Source organism: Lytechinus pictus, chromosome 8 (genome assembly GCF_037042905.1).
Source record: "Lytechinus pictus isolate F3 Inbred chromosome 8, Lp3.0, whole genome shotgun sequence".
In the NCBI taxonomy this organism is placed as follows: Eukaryota; Metazoa; Echinodermata; class Echinoidea; order Temnopleuroida; family Toxopneustidae; genus Lytechinus; species Lytechinus pictus.
In genome coordinates this window covers 4148775-4167652 of record NC_087252.1, presented here as the reverse complement: position 1 = coordinate 4167652, position 18878 = coordinate 4148775, and the positions used below count along the sequence as shown (strand labels likewise).

At 36.7% G+C, this 18878-nt stretch overlaps 1 protein-coding gene across 5 annotated transcripts in view; it reads right to left on the bottom strand.

Annotated features, from left to right (window-relative positions):
- The window catches only part of LOC129266439 (hemicentin-1-like), a 32709-nt gene that overhangs the window by 8333 nt on the left and 5498 nt on the right, over positions 1-18878 (bottom strand). For 4 of the 5 annotated variants that reach the window (XR_010294370.1, XR_010294371.1, XM_064103391.1 and 1 more), the window contains exons 4-21: positions 17777-18076; positions 17187-17320; positions 15869-16126; positions 14647-14800; positions 13461-13589; positions 12520-12681; positions 11758-12027; positions 11165-11299; positions 10117-10251; positions 9354-9665; positions 8299-8589; positions 7315-7572; positions 6237-6527; positions 4702-4794; positions 2352-2561; positions 1794-1864; positions 699-915; positions 75-270 (exon numbers count right to left, since the gene is read on the bottom strand). Coding sequence is in view for 3 of the 5 variants with exons in the window: in XM_064103391.1 (XP_063959461.1) it covers positions 75-270; positions 699-915; positions 1794-1864; positions 2352-2561; positions 4702-4794; positions 6237-6527; positions 7315-7572; positions 8299-8589; positions 9354-9665; positions 10117-10251; positions 11165-11299; positions 11758-12027; positions 12520-12681; positions 13461-13589; positions 14647-14800; positions 15869-16126; positions 17187-17320; positions 17777-18076 (3616 nt within the window). In the remaining 2 variants the exon portion in view is untranslated. The remainder of the gene's footprint in view (positions 1-74; positions 271-698; positions 916-1793; positions 1865-2351; positions 2562-4701; positions 4795-6236; positions 6528-7314; positions 7573-8298; positions 8590-9353; positions 9666-10116; positions 10252-11164; positions 11300-11757; positions 12028-12519; positions 12682-13460; positions 13590-14646; positions 14801-15868; positions 16127-17186; positions 17321-17776; positions 18077-18878) is intronic. The other variant, XM_064103394.1, reaches the window with a different exon arrangement.

The following is an 18878-nucleotide window of genomic DNA, read 5'->3' as shown; positions in this document are numbered from 1 at the left end:
TACCCAACTGAACATGATGTACAGTACACATTTAATGGCACCTACACATTCAATATATCATTATATATACTGACCGTCTGTTGATCCAGAGTGAATCCACATTGAAGTGACTTTGTCCCGACCAATCATCATTCTTTCTCTTCCAGTATAACATTCCAAATGAAAGTAAAGCTAGGATAAGAAGAACAGCTAAGATACCACACACAATAGCTGCTATGATACCACCGTTTATACCCCCGCCTTGGAGTCGGTCTGCGGTAGTTTCATCTGCTAAAATGACCAAGTAGATATATAAGATAAAATCAAAGTGATGAAAATGTAATGATAATAATAATAGTAACTTTTACATTGAGCTAAATACTTTGTTTCTCAGCGCTTAACATTGTAATTGGTCATCGGATTCAGGTATGCCCGCACACAATGTATGCACTTTCTCCACTCCCTGGGAAGCATTTTAACAAGATTTCTAAATGTAGGATGTACAAGTCAGAATATTCTTGAAAATGATGAGGTGTTTTTTAGTTTCTCTCTTTTCTTTTTTTTTTCTTCTCTCTCTCTCTCTCTAGCTCTTAAGTCCTTTAAAATACATGTATGAGAAGTTAGCTAAACTAAAGGGAAAATCACCCTTTGCCCTTGTGGGATTGTCCCTAATTGTCTTAACGTAAATAGATCTTTCAAATTCCTCCAGACTATCTCACCTGATAGTGTAGTAACAATAATCTCCCGTGTGAACGGGCTCAGCCCTCCGGCGTTCTGATAAGCCATGCGTACTCCATGTGGTGTGCCGCTAGGGAGACCAATGATGAGATAGGAGGACGCCTCCCGGGCCGTCAGGGCAACGTCTGGGGCCATATCAGATGAGTTGAGGATCCGGAAGGAGATGAGGTACGCTTCAAAGGTTTCATCGATGATCGGCTGCAAGCGAAAATTTATTGAAAAAATATTGTGATGCGGTGTTGTCCCTGCACACTACAACAGTATGTTTCAGAGTGAAAAGACAGGACTGCATTTCAATAAAATAGAATTCCCTGATTTTTTCCTGAAGAACTCTCAAAATTCCATGATTATTTCTACTAATTACCAGTTTCACCCATTTTCCTGAACTGAAGCTGAAGCTGTCCAAGCAATTCTCAGAATTGCCTCACTATCCTGTCATATTTCAAGTGTAAACTTTTGGTTGCCCTCATTTTCTTGTATTGATATTTCCATATACGAATGTACAATTTGATGTTTTAATTATTATCAAGAATATATTGAATTTGAATTTGAATAATGAATTTGCTGCACATAAGCTTGCGCCTTCTTCAGCACTGTTTTGAAGCCAATCAAAACTCTATTTATACTTTTCCCTTGAGGCATTTTTATCAAATTCCCTGACTAGAAAAAAAAAAATTCCCAGATGGGCTGGGAACCCTGAAAGACAACATCCTAAAATAATTAGTGTCAAAAGAATGATCAGGAATCTCTAACACATTGCTAAAAAGCATAGCAATTCAGCATAGAATGACATTTTCATAATTGATTGCATTGACCACAATATACAATCAATCAAATGAAAAATTCACTGTTTGATCAGTCGCTTTGCTCTGTATATTTTGATATGAAAAGAGGTAGATTGTAATCAAATCATAGATCAAATAATAGATATTAGGGAAGTACGTCATGAAGCATCTTGTTGGTAATTTTCACTCAGAAATTTGCTCTGAGCCAATCAGATGCAAGGATTTCAGAAGCTTACAACAGTTGTCACTGAAGATCTGTTTAATGAAATACTATGCAGATCCAATACATACCTGCCACACAAGCCATATTGAGGATGAGCTGTTTGCTTTCGCACTGAAGTTTTCCACGGCTGATGTTGGAGCTGGATGAACAAATACACAGATAAATAGAAGAAGGTGACAAGTATTGGTAAGAAATGAAGAAATATACTTAAATATTAACTACTTCATGTTTCTGGGAAACGAGGTATCTTTTCTTTTGCTATTTTGAATGATTAAGCTCACTCAAATACACCCCGACTTGCATTTTCGATAGCAACTTTAAAAACGGATACAGTATGCAGACCTCCCAACCCAGGTAAAGTGGAAAATAGAGATGATTTTGATTTATAAAAATAGGAAAAGACATCATTTTCCATAGGCTTCTTTAGTAATGTTATTTGGAAAATTAAAAAAATCATATCAAAACAAGATAAAAAAGTAAAATAATAATATTCTTTACTTTAATTTCAAAATGGTTAAGAGGTATAAGTATCCGTATATTTTTATTTCTCATTCTCTTCTCATGTACATGTAATTAACAGAGTTTGAGTGTGCAGTATTTGATGGGAAGGGATCAACTATACACACCTTGGTATCCCGTTGTAATCTGAGCGGTTACGTAGGGACTCCACTCTCTTAAAGCACTGTTCCCGGCACGAACTTTGACCTCATAGTCCATCACGTACTCCAGGCTATCGATGAGGGCACCGAACTCGTTGGCATTGTGGGATACGGTTACCATGGTGATATCTGACTCGTTCTCCAATGGATAGGTGAGAACCTCATATATGATATCATCTGCAATGGAAAAAGAGAATTCATAATGATGACAATGCACTTCACGAAGCACTCACATCCATGCTGCAAAGTGCTCGAGACACACACACACACACACACACATGAATCTGCCTAAATCAAATATTCAAATTTGGGGTCTCAGAGATCTGTTCGAAAATTCCACTTACAAAAATAACATATATTTGCATTTTCTTGTATGAAAAAAGAAAACTTTATTTAGGCAGAGGCTACTGTAGTCACTTTTTTCCTACATGTAGCCTAATGCCAGCTGCCAACTTGGCACACATGCATAAAGTGATGCATAATTTATGAAGATCCTTATGAAACAACACCCTGGGTTGTAAGGTATATTCCTGCAAGATACCCTTTTACCACAACCTTCCTTGCGCTACATGTGATATCCCTATTTATGTAACTGACTTACCAACTAAGAACCTGTTCCAGTCAAGCATAAAGTCATTTATAACTTTACAATTAGCTTTAAATGGGACACCTACCTGGTGTGTGTTTCATAAAGCTGTTCGTAAGATAAGAGCAACTTTAAGAACGACTGGTGATCCTTTCTTTTGGTAAATGCTATACACCATTGGCGATGGTTGAGCGTGTAAGAAAGGTTCACCAGTCGTTCTTAAAGTCGCTCTTAATTAACTTATGAACAGCTTTATGAAACGGCCCCCAGGGCTCATTATCAAGGTGTTTGTGAATTAAGCATGAATTTATGCATGACTCCTATTCCCACTGTCACAAAATGATATATCCCTATGTACAGAAGCTGAAGCAACACCTTTAAGAGATCATGTTCAAACTGTGCATAACTTATGAACATCTTTAAGACACACCCCCTGGGTAGAGTGCAGTACAATATGGGTGACTTCTTTGCAGAAGGAAATTTACACTATAGTTAAAGGGGAATCCAGCCTTGGCCATAAAATGTTGTGTTGGGAAGGATAAAAATAATTTAAACAGAATGGTAAAAGTTTGACAGAAATCGGACAAGCAATAAGAAAGTTATAGCTACTTTAAAATTGAGATCACTAATAGTATGTAGATTTCAAATTGGCAACTGGGTAAGTAAATTATGACAAGGGGCAAGGACAACTTTCCCATAGGCCATGTACTTTATCAAATTGCCATTTTTGTATTCAAGTGTATCAAAGGAACCGTTTTGCCTCCTCTTGCCAATATGTTTGAAACTAATTCTATGATTCACAAATATAACACTCGAAATAGTAAAAAATTACATATCTGGAATATTGATAAGCAGTATATGCAAAAAACAGTTAGATATACAGGGCCCACAGTATGGAACTCATTACCAACTTCGATTACGGAGAATGTCTTTTTGAATACTTTCAAAAAAAATCTTAAAGTTTATTTGTTGTCATATTAATTTTATTTCAATTTAGATTTTAACCTATATTAATTTTGAATTCTACCTGAGAGAGAGATGGGGGTAGGGGGGTGGGACAGGGGGCAGGTGGGGATAGGGGGGATGGGGGCAGGTGGGGATAGGGGGGTGGGGACAGGGGGCAGGTGGGGATAGGGGGCAAGACGTTGAATTCAAATACATGCGCCATCTAATATTGTTATCATTATTATATTTGTATTTTGTTAACTTTTGGACTCCTGCCATTTACAAGCTTTTTTAAAAAAGCTTTCTACAGGTGTTCCATTTTCCATTTATTTCTATTACTTACAATATTAATTTATCTATTTTTGTATATACTGTACATGTGTATTTCAAATGTACATATTTTGTTGTTTTTTAATGGAAAAGAATAAATGAATTGAATTGAATTGAATTGAATTGAACTTTATTATCAGGGATTTGGGGTTAGTCAGAACCAACACTCCAAGAAGATTCAATGTCATAACATTGACCATAACCACCTATCATATTCATTGTCGGAGAATGTCCACTGAATGCACTAACATTCAACCTAAACTGCGCTTACTGCGCATCTAGCATGTCATATACAAGTCAGAGCAAAATAAATGATAGGATAACTTACAAGACAAGACTCTTATATACTTTTTGACTTCAAAAATGATTTTGGCTTTTTTTTTTAATCAAAGACCAAATGCATACCTTTTGACAATAATGAATGAATAAAAATAAAATTGGTTATTTTGATATTACCTGTGTTGCCATTGAGCCTAGATGGCGCTGACCATGTTACTGTGATGACGTTTCCCACCGCTGCCACTTCAACGCTTCGAGGTCTGCTTGGAGCTAAAAAGAAAGGGGAATGTGAATAGGACGTAGAAAGCGAAGACATATACATGTAGCATAACCTGATACGTTATTTCTCATCAAGAGCTGTCCACGGCTAAAGCATACAGAGGGGCTGAAGGTGATTTAGCCCCTAAGCAATCAAAAATGCCCCAAAACATCAAAAAATGCCAAAAAATGCTTCAAAAGTTGCAAAATAACCCCAACATTTTCATCAGGTTCAATTCAAAACGGTAATATGGAATGAAGAGAGACAGGAAAAGCAGCCCTGTTCACAAACTAGTTTTTTCCCCTGGGTTTACAACATTCACTGGAACAAAGCAAATAAAATGGGTAATCAAACTGATATATTATTGTGTAATATACATGTATTTGAAAAAAATGATAAAATAAAATCAGAACAGAAAAGGTGAAAAGATTGTCATTTGTCAAGCATATACAATGAAATTCTCCTTTTAAACTTTCAAAAATAAGGATCTTTAATCAGACAATTATGGATGAAGAAGAAAACACAGCACAAACTTCAACCAAAATTTGAGATTCATTCATATAAAATGTATGTGAATTCCATACAGATCTCTTTATATTGTCTCTTAATGACATTTTCCTTTTTAAACTGAATCTCCATACTAAGTAACTGAATGAAATCAAACAAATTTTGCACAGGGAAATCATATCTTCACTTCAAAAACACTTGACAGTAAACAAACTGCAGTTTGTGCAGTGAAGAGACTTATAAAATGGCTTTAAAAGGCTTCTGCTCTGCACTTGTAGGAAAAAAAAAGTGAATTAACCTAAAATAGGAGACAGAAAGATAGAGAGGGGGGGGTATTCAATTGTTCACAGCATAGCCCACATTACCATAACTTTATAAGCTTCAATAAGCTCCTCTCTACAGATTGGGCAATAGTTAATAGAAACAAGAAGGTATTTATGAAAGTATATTCAAACGATTAATCGGACATTGAATCATTGTTGATTTTGATGTTTTTTCTAAATCACAATTGCCATCTACGAGGCTAAGTATCATCAAAGTTAAACAATTTGTAAGTAGATTCATGCAAGTGAGCTATATAAAGGCACAAAATTCATAACAGGGGCTTGAACTGGGAGGGATTTACACTGTAGATTATGCGCATACATGTAATTGCACTTACTTTATTATACTATATGTGTTAGAATTATTGTCCCCACCAGAGCATTTAAATGAGCCATCTTGAAAGTGTGTACACAATTTTAATTGCATATATTTTCTTGGATGATTTTTTTTTTAATCCATATGAACAATCCTAAATAAAACACACATCATAGTTCACAATATTTTTTTAAACAAGACTTCTCTAATGTTATTTACTTTTATTCTCCTTTTCCTTGAAATAAATCAGAGAATGTTAAGGGTTTTTTCAATTTAGATGCAACTGAACTTTTACAAGCTACCTTACCTCCCTGTGCTGTAGACACAAGACTGGTAGCTGGACTAAACGGACCCACTCCAAGTCCATTCACTGCTTGCACCCTGAACCAATACCCTGTATAGGGCTGCAGACCTTCTACTGTGTAAAAAGGGTCACCTGTCTCTCCAGCTAATGAATATTCATTACTTGACTCTGCCTGGTATTGGACATTGTAGGCTGTGATTGGCAGGTCGCTGGTGGGGGTGGGCGTGGCCCAGCTGAGATTCAGACTGGTTGATGTGATGTCAGAGATTGTGGGTGTGGCTACCTGTCCAGGAACTGTAGGAGATAAAATGAAGAACAGAGATTTTTACACTGTTAGATTGCCAATTACAATTGGCTTTCAGAGATTATCTCCCTTCTACAATTTGTCAACATCAAACATCATCATCATCATCAACAACATACACATCATCACTCTAATTATTCATTTATTTACTTTTTTTTTGCTTGCCATTCGAAAGGCTCGTACAAAACCTGGTGATCGCACATTCATTCTAACTGCCCCTAAATAATGGAAAACATCACATCCTTATTTAAATCATCAACTCTACAAATAAATTCAAGAAACTCCTAAAACCATATATCTTTTTCCCCTTTATCAGTACTTTCATTTTATTTCTTTTATCCATGTATTTGTATTATAATTATTATGTACTACAGGAGGAATGGGTAGGGTAGGTTCAGAATACAAACATATCTTACGCATACCTTAAAGTGTCGCCGTCACAGAACCAGAGAGATTTGGTAGCTATACAGGAATACACATCATATACTCTGATCGCAAATGACCAATGACCCCTTAGGACATATTGAAATAACAGTAATTACTGGGTGCAAGAGGGGCAAGAAGAATTCCTACACATACCTTAGAAGTGTTATTGTTACAGAACCATAGGGGTCAGTTGCCACACAGGAATACAAGTACAAATAACTCCCCCCCCCCCTTCCCCTAACAAATTGACCCAAGATTATTAATGACCAATCAGGGGACAATGAATGACTGTATATTACAGAATGCAGGAGGAATGGGAAAGTTCGATTCAGAAACAAATCTTATGCATACCTTGAAGTGTTGCCGTCACAGAACCATAACGATTGGTAGCTACACAGGAATACACGTCATCCACCCCAACACTCTGACCAGTAATGACCAATGACCAATCAGGGGATACTGAATGACCGGTCACTGATGGGTGTGGCAAGGGTGTGGTCCCCATCTGCCAGGTGGTGGTAGGGGTGGGGGCTCCCTTGGTTTGACATCGGAGGGTGATGCTGTTAAGACCTGATCGGAATGCTTCTACAGCAGTAAGCACAGGACCACCTAGATATACACATAAAAGTCAGAATGATTATGGGATTGAAACTGAAGGCAAAAATGAAAGCGCATGATTCCTCTTCATTGAAAAATTGATAACCTGAGCTCTTCCCATTTGGAATATCAATGATGATGATGATGATCTTGACATGACTCAAAGTAAAAATACATTCATTTTTTGCATGTTTCATAGATAATTACTTGTGTAATAACTCACTATCTGGTTGCTTTATTTGCTAGCGATTCATTGCTTCCATAGAAATCACTAATAGAACTTGGTTAAAGACCTCAAAATTGGGTGTAAGAAAAGCTATTAACCCCTATTGATGACCTTTGACAGTTTTTTTTTATAACATTCAGCTTCAAACACCATCGAGCAAATAAGGGCACATTTCTTTCCTTAAAAATATGGTTGACCTCTGGTACATGTATTTACCTTGGACATCATTGCAATTTTCACATACTTGTAAACTTTAGTCTATAAAATCAACCTTTCAGTGAAATTGAAGCATTTAGAACAGATATTCAACATTTTGTAACCTTAACAGACACACACATGCCAAAGTGATCCTACAGATCATCATCCTACACCATTGGTGTGCTTGATCCCTTTTTCTTACAGTAATAGGAAGTTCTACAAAACCGTGTATATCCTTTATGCTAACATACTACCAAGAGAAAACATTACTCTACTTCATGCAAATAGTCAATATATCAAGAAAAGTTGTTCACCTTGTACAGTAACCCGGACGGTTGCATTCGCACTGCCAAGAAAGTTGGACAAGACACACACAAAGTCACCATCGTGATGGGACACATTGGGGCTGTACACCACCAAGTAGGCAGTGTTACCCTGTATGCTACTGGTGTAGCTAGTGGCATCCGTGGGAACAGGCCCATCACTAGGAAGGAACCATGTGATGTCAGGGGTGGGTTGTCCTTCAATTTCACAACTGAGCAGAGTATAGTCAGACCCTTCCATTGCACTCACAGGGGTGTTGGTGCTGGTTACCCGAGGAGGGACTGAAAAGAAGTTTGGGGGAAAAAGAGGAATAGAGATGTCTTGGTAAGTGATCAAAGCAACTGAGCCTCAAAAGGAAGGAAATAGAAGAGGGTGATGGGGGAGTCCTATACAACAGTCGGAAAAACTTTAATTTCAAGGTATCAATGTTCATATTTTAATACATTCTTCCATCAATATTAAATGTATTAATTTGGCCAGTTGTTGGAACACTGCATTTCACAAGCACACAGAAAATAAAACTGACAACTCAACAATATAAGAAAACTAAGATATGTTAATCATAAGCTCCTAAAGTACTTTGTACAATACAATTCTTCCTGTGCGTTCAATTTGATCTTTACCAGGCCAAAATTTGATGGCATCCAACAAAGTCATCTGGGAGATTCCAAACTAATCAATTCAGACAGAGGTAGAGGTTTTTGTCAAATTGTGATATAAGTATGGGGTCCTGTTCCAGAAAGACTGATATAATTGTAACTTAACCATGCGACTGTATCTTCCCTGAAATCCTTGATTCTTTTACCATGATAGCTACCACTCGATGGCAAATTTGACATGATAACAGATGACAACAGCATACCTGCCGTTCCTAATATCCAAGAAATATGAACAAATTACTAAGAAATTGCTAGAACATTCTTAAATTATGTATTTAATATTACATAAACTATTTCCATAGAAATAGGAAAAACAGAGATTATAATAAAAGATTAAAATTTTCATATTTAAAAGGAAAACTTGGCAGGTCTTTCTTTCTCCCTACCATTGACTGAGAGAAAGGCGACCTCACTGATGCTACCCGCACTGTTCTCTGCTAAACAAAGATACCATCCCTCGTCTCTCTTTGTAACCTGGTTCAGCTCGAGGTCACCATTCACCGAGACAAAGCTCAGCGATGCTCTTGTCGCTGGAGGATTGATGCCGAGACCGATGCGATCGCCTTGGTTACCGTCTGCATCACTCAGGTACCAGGAGATGATCGGTGTCTCGCGGGCGTCGGCTCGGCATCGAATGCTGATTGGGTAAGACTCGTTGCCGGTGGTGTTGGAAGGAGCAGTGGTGAATTTGGGGACATCTGAAACAAGGCATTTAAACATAATATTAATGATGATGATGAATAATAGTACAATAACAAAATAGCATACACTGGGATAATATTGATAACATTGAGGATGATAATGACTATGATGATGAAGATGATGATAATAATGTTGATTACTATGATGATGATGAGGATGATGATGAAATGATGATGATGATGATGTTTGTTATCATCATTATGATGGTAGTAATGATCAGAATAATAAAAATCATGAAAATAACCATTATTCTAATGTTAGTAATAATGCAATTCAAATAGAGCCGTGGCTCCGCAAGAAAAGGCTCTATCATTTGCAAAATTAAGTGTAACTAGTACTTGTCGGACCCATGTCATAAAAATTTCAATTAATTTTAATAAGATTCAATTTCTCTATATAATTTAGCCCAAAAAAAAAAAATTTTACAAAGTTATTCCAACATCTCACCGGGAGTGGAGAGTGTTGCAGTGACCTGAATACTCCCTGCTGCGTTGGTAGCTATACATGTATACTCCCCTGTATTGGTTTCCAGTAAGCCATCAATTACAATACTAGAGTTACTAAGCACCTCAATGTTGGTTTCTGAAAAGAAATGGATGGAAAATAGACATCATTGTTAACAAAAATGTTCATTTTGTTACTCTTTATTCTCTGGATTGAAACCAGAAAATATCAGATGCTTAGCTTGATCTAAAAACGGATATCTCATATAAAGACACTGGCGCGTATTCTCAACTCCGATTCAATTTAAACCATGCGCTAAATATGTGGTTTAAATATCAGTAGCCAATGTGACATCAATCTCTATAATTTGATGGATCAATGTATCATCACGTTTGGCATTCAAATCATAAAAAATATATTACCTATATGAGTATAAGACTAAAAAAAACACCTTGTTTCGTAATCACAGAGTTGTGGGTTCAAATCCTACTCTAGACCTAAACTTCCTGCAGTATGAAATTTATCTGTATTGTGTTGCACCCAACCCAGGTGAGCTATAAAATGGGTACCTGGAAGGAATTCATTCATTAAAATGCTTGCGCATTGTGAAATGCTTGCCAGATTAAAGGGGGAGTGAGCTGTGTGTGGTCTATCATTGGCTGTGTGTTATGAATAGAAAGTCAGATATCTACTAATACTACAGAGAATAAATTGACCTATAATTGAATTTGTATAGAGAAACTAAAATGTTTTGAGAGGAAAAGTAATTGTGTTGCTACTTGGTAACATAATTATTGCGGTATAAATGTATTGAGTGGTTTAATTAGTATGTTATCATTCGAGTGGGTCTATATTACTAAACTATACTGGCATTATGGGTCAGGAAACTGGCCAGGTATGAGTAGTTGAAGACTCGAGATGGCACTATTGAATCGTATCTGCTTTACAACCTGGGTAATGATATCCAAGTCCCTTTGCAAGTGCATAGAGAAGTAAAATGGTATATGATATATGCACTATACAACAATCTAATATTATCATTATTACTTACCAAGAACTAGAGGGCTACCATCCTTCTGCCATTGAATTGACGGCATCGGGTCACCTGATGCTTCACAGTCTAATCTGACCTTTGACCCGGGGTCAACAGTAATGTCAACAGGATGAACAACAAACTGAGGAGGAACTGAGAACCATGCAATATACGTTGTTAAATAACTCATAATTCATACATTAATTTAAAAAAGACCAAACATTCAGTTGAAAACATTAATTTCAAGATTTGAATTCAATGTTTTTATCTTTCGATTTATATATTTACTCTGTGTAATTTGTAAGCAAAAGTTTGACAAACATGTCTTAAGATAGTAAACACTTTCATCATTTACACATTTAATGGATTTTGCAGAAATACAACTACATCAAAATTAGACATGAAATTGAATTTCTGTAAAGGACGATTGTTTGTCTGCCTAAAGGACAGATATGGGACGCTTTGGGCCACATTTTTAAAATAGTGTCTTTCAGTTTTTGCTTATTGATCTACATAATGATAATAATAATAATATAGAGTATTTCTGAAGCGCCAAATCCACATCGATTAAAGGAATAGAAGCAAAAGGAAATTTTTTTTTTCATACTTACGATACACAGTCAAGTACGCTGAAACGTTTCTAACTCCAAGTTCATTACCAGCGCTGCACGTATAGACCCCCTCCTGATCCTCCTCCACGTTATTAATCCTAAGATCTCCGTTGCCGAGGACCTCAAACTTGATATCGGTCAGTAGGAGTTGACCGTTGAAAAGCCATGAGATGACCGGTGTGGGTGTAGCGGCAGCGCGGCATTCGAAACGAGCGAGCTCACCCTCGATAGCCGTCTGGTCAATGGGAGAGGATGTGATAACAGGAGAACCTAGAAACATAGAGATTGTATATTTTTTATTGTAATACATCATATTTAAAAGTTAAAACCAAGGGAAATAAAAGCTTTTTACTGATGATAAAATAACTGATTTCATACGAAACAAACCTTTCAGCGTTTCATGCAGAAAAACATACAAAATAACATAAGAACAAAAGTAACTGCAGTTGGCATCTTTTTTTGTAGACAAGAATAACATCAATAAACAAAATGTAATAAATAAATGTGTATTATTCAGCTCATGTGGTAGTAAAACTAATAATTTGATGAAAATTTAACTTTAATTTTGCTTAATGCAGCATAAATTCCTGTACATTGGTCAGTTGTTTCACAAGGAAATGTATTTTAATTATAATCATAATTTCAAAATAATTCTTATGAAGTTTTAGCACCAGAAAATGAGAGATCAATCATTCAACTCAGGTGGAACTGATCACATTTTAAACTTCAATTATCTTTAATGTAAAATTGATGTCAACTTACTTCTAACTGTAAGGGATGTTGCTGTCGATGAAGATGATACCGTATTGGATGCTAAACAGACGTAAGTCCCCGCGTGACGATTCTCAACGTAAGGAATTGCAAGAGAGCCGTTAGAGAACACTTCCACTCCAAACTGTAGACCACTAGCCACACTCAACACACCTTTCAACAAGAAATCAAAATGAACATATGAAACTATAAACAATAGGCATCAGAGCTTCTTGACATAGTGTTCATATCAGCCCCCCCAAAAAAAATTGTATTTTTGGGGAGTCCTTTTCACAAGCATTTGCAGTAAATGGGGAATTTGGGGGGCTCTTTTTTAAATTTCCCCAGGCTCGTACTGAAAAAATGTGATTTAAAAATAAAAACAGATAAAAGAATCAACCCTATTGCTTATGCATGTCCTCAATATAAGTGGATAATTCATCAGTGGTATTGCAATATCATTATCATTAAATAATCAAGAAAAGTATTGCTTTTATTCATATTTCATAATGTAAAGTTGTTTTAAAATGACGCTGATATCTCTAATTTTTATGATGTTACTGTTATCTTTTCCTGATATGATTTTCTTCAAACCAACAATCTCTTTCTCCTTCACTGCTCCATCATTATACTAGATTATATCTCAAGAGACAATACAAATGATTTTAATTTGTTGATGAAATTGTAAATGAAATATTAATAAAAAAGCAACAATCAATTGGGCTGACATTTAAAAGATCTGAAACTTTCTTTCCCTTGGTAAAATTCCTGGATAAAATACAAGATTAAATAACTAAAATAGCTTATGAGCCAAAAGTATTTAAAATCAGTATGTTACTTCATAATATCACAAAAGAAAAAAGAAAAAAAAGGACTATTTCAATAAAAAAGAGAAACCCTAAATGGCAAATCTTAAAATTTCTTTGTAACTGAAAATGAGGATAGTATCATACCTAGTTCAGGTAATGGAGTGTTCCATTTTATAGCAGGGGTGGGCATGCCATCAGCCTCACAATCAAGTAATACTGCCCCTCCTGTCTCTACAATGGTATCTTCTGGAAGTACTGTAAAATTGGGTGCCACTGTTTGGGGGAAAAAAGTGAAAATCAAGTTTTGTTATCTTTCAATTATTTTTATTTCCATCACTTCACAACACTTAGATAATTATTATGCATTGAGACAAGAAAAAAACAAAATAAAACAAAACAAAAAACAATCATATATGAATTATTTGGGAAGGGACACAATATTGATGTAAATGAAGTTCTCATTGAAAAAAAATGGAAAGGTAAGTCTCATTTGTCACACATGTGTGTGGCACACAGAAAGCTAACAGTAAGCTGCGGTGGGAGCTCTGACAGAAAATAAATCATTTTGCCTCCGACGAAGATTCTGCTAGGATCGAAAGCTTAGGCCCCTTTTTGACTTTCTAATTTACTCCATTGGCTCTCTTTTATTAGATAAGCAGTTTTCAACAGCTTCTTTTTGCCATAGAAATTAAGTGAGGCGGAAAATCAATTTTATAAGCCACTGGCGTAAATTCAAGCAGTGAACATATTCTTAAGGGGTGGGGGATGACAGAGTAGTTCATTTCCCCCTCCCCCCTCCTTGAAAAGTGTAACATCATGTATCTAAACCCGTGTTATAAGCTGTTATATATTCAGAAAGGTAATGAAGCTATATTTGAATGTATACTACCAATATGGAAAATGTTCAAAGAGTGTGTAAACAAATATACAAATCATAACCTTCTTCTCTGTTCAACAATGTAACAATAAAGCAAGGCTCCACACTAACTTTTTTCCTTGGTGGCCCAATAGGTTTACCAAAATCATCAATTTCGTATTCTTTGTGGTCCTAAAACAATAGAAAACATTACAATTTATCAAACTTTGGTAGCCCGACTGGGCCACCAAGTGTGGGCTTTTACAAAATTTTGGTGGCCCTACTCTCATTTTTGGTTGCCCCGGGCCACTGCTAATGTCGAGCCCTGCCATAAAGAGAAAACAATTTACATTTATATATAGTTCCAATGTATGAAAAAAACTAACAGTTATATTTGTGCAAATCTTTTGTGAAGGCCCACTTGTTGATAAGTTTCAAGCATGGTCTGTTTCTGCAGACTAGGTGTATTCTTACCTTGTACAATCAGTTGGACCCTCGTAGAAACTGTTGTGATTGAGTTGCTTGCTGTACAGACGTAAAACCCACTATCTGTGACCTCGATACCTGTTATTCTTAACCAGCCTACAGCCGGCTCCTGAATCCTATCGGTGGGCAGGTCACTCAACTCCTAGAAAAACACAAGTTAAAATGCAAAAAAGGGAAACAGTTACGGTTTATTTCAATGATCTTCAAAACTAAGATCATCAAACCAACAACTCCGTCAAGTACCTAGAGAACTAAGACGCATCGTGAAAGTTCTTTCACCTACCATGCCACCATCCTTTGGAGTTCTCTCCTTAGTACTCTCCAATTACAAAATAATCCTTGGCTTTTCAAATCCCAACTTAATTAAGACATATCTCTTTAATGAAGCATTCAATTAGATTATTCCTTTATCCATATGTAATTGATTAATGTTGATGTTGCTTAAGTGTAATATTAGGTAATTTCTACTGTTAATTAATATTGTATAATTTTATTTCTGTAAAGTGCATTGAGAGTCCTTACGGGTCTGAAATGTGCTTTTTAAAAAGTACATTATTAATATTTTTTTTATTTTATTATTATTCTCATAATTATTATTCTAATCCGTTTCAAGCCTGAGGAAGCCTAGCCCCCCCCCCCTCCCCCGAGCATTCATCAAATTTAACATCTGACATAAGCTTCATGGATTTTGATTGGCTGAAAAACACTATCAATAAGCCCTTGTTGGATAAAACAGGATGTGTCAGATTAAAACATCAAACAAGTCCTTTCATGAAATACTCCCCTCAAGTAACCTATAAATGGCATGAAATTCACTCTGAAACTGGGGGAGCATTTCATGAAACAGCCTTGTAAATGATTTCAACAACAGATGTGCTCTTAGCCACTCAGAGCAAGTATTGCAGTAGCTTACAAACATATTCTATAAATTTTACTGGCAAGAAATTTCATGAATACTGTCCCTAGGAAGTTAGTTCAAATGTTTAGGGATACAAGTATATAGTTTAATGCATATTTATTAATAATCACCAAAATCCTAACATCATAATTAATAGATGGAATTTGTAGTGTGTCAAATTCACTCTGCAGATTGCCCAAGAAGCAGTGAAAGAATGAAGAGACAGAAAAGACCCCAATGCCTTTTCAGATTTGGGAACAACTAGAGAACCAGAGTTGGATGAACGTAGGGACCCGACATGAAAACACCCACCTTCCTCCACTCAATAGTCGGTGTTGGGCTTCCCGTAGCACTGCAAGGGAAGGTCACTCTCCCTCCCACAACCACAGACTGATCAATCGGGACCATGGTGAAGATGATCTCCTGGGTTGGGTCGGTGACTGTGAGCAGGGCCGATGCGGTGTTCTCTCCCCAGGCATTGGTAGCCCGGCAGGTGAAGTACCCACTGTCCGACTGCTGGGTGTTTGTGATGGTGAGCCGGGAGGAGGTAGCTGTAAATCTACCGCCGGTCTGTTACAGAAAAATAGTAATAATAACAATAATGATGATGATAATCATAATAAAAACAACAGCCATAGCAACAACTATTAACAGTGACAGTGAGCAGGGTGGAAGCTATGTTCTCTCAGCAGGCATTGGTAGCACGGCAGGTGTAGTACCCACTGTCTGAATGCTGGGAGTTGGTGATGGTTAGCCGGAAGGAGATGGCTGTAAATATACCACAGGTCTGTTATAGACAACAATAATAATAACAATGATGATGATGCTGTTGATGATCATGATCATGATGATGATGGTGATGATGATAATGATGGTGATGATGAAGGTGATCATGGTGATGATGACTGTGTAATTTTCCGCATCAGATGTATTTTTACATTTAGCATAACAGTAATGATAGTAAGCTGCAGTCTCCACAAAGAATATAGGCTACCAAGAAGAAGCTATGATAGTCTTAAAGGGGAATCCAACCCAAATAAAAACTTGTTTTTATGAGAAAAAGAAAAATCAGACAAGTTGATAGGTGAAAGTTTGAACAGTATTGGACAAACAACAAGAAAATTATGAATTTTTAAAAGTTGTAGATATTGGTAATCACTATACTCATGGCGACTTCAAATTGGCCGCATATGGGATGTCATAGTGATGTAAGGCAAGGACTACTCTTCCATGTGCTCCAATACATATTATGGCTAAAATGTCATTTTTCCCAAAAGTTTTATTTCAAATTATATTTTTCTTTCATGAGGACATTAAACAAAATACTACATGGGTTATATTTAGATTACTGCCCCAGGGGAATGGGTACTTAGGAGAAAACCACAAATCCCTGATAATAAAGTACATGGCCTATGGAAAAGTTGTCCTTGCCCCTTGTCATAATTTACTTACCCAGTTGCCAATTTGAAATCTACATACTATTAGTGATCTCAATTTTAAAGCAGCTATAACTTTCTTATTGCTTGTCCGATTTCTTTCAAACTTTCACCATCCTGTTTAATTTATTTTTCTCCTTCCCAACACAATATTTTATGGCAAAGGTTGGATTCCCCTTTAATAGTCTACTCACTGATATGACCGTGTCTTGTGGATTAAGCCAGTCCACGGTTGATGCCGGGCTACCATTCACTTCACATAGAAATGTAGCAGTTCCTCCTAAGACCACTGTAATAGGTTCAGGAGTAGTAGAGAAACCTGGTCGACCTAAAAAACAAAGATCACATTGTTAGATCAGAGAGTTGATATGACTTCTCATCACCTGGAATCCTTGATTGATTTTTTTTTTAATTCTACGTAAGGACTTTCGATGCTACAGTAACATTTCCCCTATGGTGGCCATACGCCAAGTCGAAAACAGACATTGTACTCTTTTTTTATTCAAACCACCTAAATGTAGCTGGTACAAAAAATTTAAAAAAGGGCTGTTACCGACTCGGCGTACGGCTGCCATGGGGGAAATGCGACTGCACCATTATCTACCAAAGGAAAGCTGAAGAAAAGATTAATAGACCTAAACTCATATTCAAAATCAACCCTGATTAGCTAAAGGGTTTAAGCACAGGTATAGAAAAGCAAATATTTGAAACGTTTTGTAATAAAAAGCAGTAAACAAGTAATAATACTGAGTTTTCCTCAATGTTTTCTGTAAACTCAACTCACCTATTAGAGTCACTTCTCCCAACTGGCTGTATCTTGTTAAACCAATCAAAAGGTGATTGGTTGCGAGGCAACGGTAATTTCCTCCATATTGGTGATCCAGCTCATTGACCTCTAGCTCACTTGTCGTGACTCCACCCACCTCCGATGTGTTGATATCAGTTGTCATGGAGATGTCATCACCATTTAGTTGCCAGGTGATGGTTGCCATGGGAATGCTTGCTATGGAGCAATGGAGTGCGAGGGATGATCCAAGGTTTTGGGTTACACTGTTTGGGCTTGCTGTGAAGCTAATGCCAAGACCTGGTAAGAATAATTTCAACACAAAAAAAGTTAGACAAGCTAAAGAAACTCTTGCGATTGTCCGCCAAGTCTTGAATTTTGATATCTGAGGAGTGTTTCAACACATTCTCTTCCGACAAGTCATCAGATCTGACAATGTTCCTTGATTATGATTGGCTGAGAGGCACTGTTACCATAGTAACTGTTGGATAAAACATCTGATGAGTCCTTTCATGAAACACTCCCCAGGGGGGCTGGGCCAAATGTCTATATTACAGATTAACAGCACAAATGGGGGAAATATGAAATGACACAACAAATCTCCAAGGCAAATACTGCTTATGCAAATTCGTAATTTGCTTTCACACTGCCACAATACACATGACCTTGAAAGAATCCCTTTGAACGTTCTTGAAATTCCGTCAAGTACCTACTTTCACACTGCCACAATACACATGACCTTGAAAGAATCCCTTTGAACGTTCTTGAAATTCCGTCAAGTACCTACAACTTAGCAGGTATTTTATTTTGGGGTATACAGGTATATTGCTTTACATTGGCAAATATACCTGGGGGCCGTTTCATAAAGCTGTTCGTAAGTTAAGAGCGACTTTAAGAATGACTGGTGAACCTTGCTTACGAGCTAAACTATCGCAAATTAACATTTAGTTGGATATCATTTACCACGAGAAAGGATCACCAGTCGTTCTTAAAGTCGCTCTTAACCTCCGAACAGCTTTATGAAATGGCCCGCTGGTAATTTGTGATCAGGGTAGTTCAGGGTAACTAGTATTCTTAAACCTTGTTAAGGCAGTCTAAATAC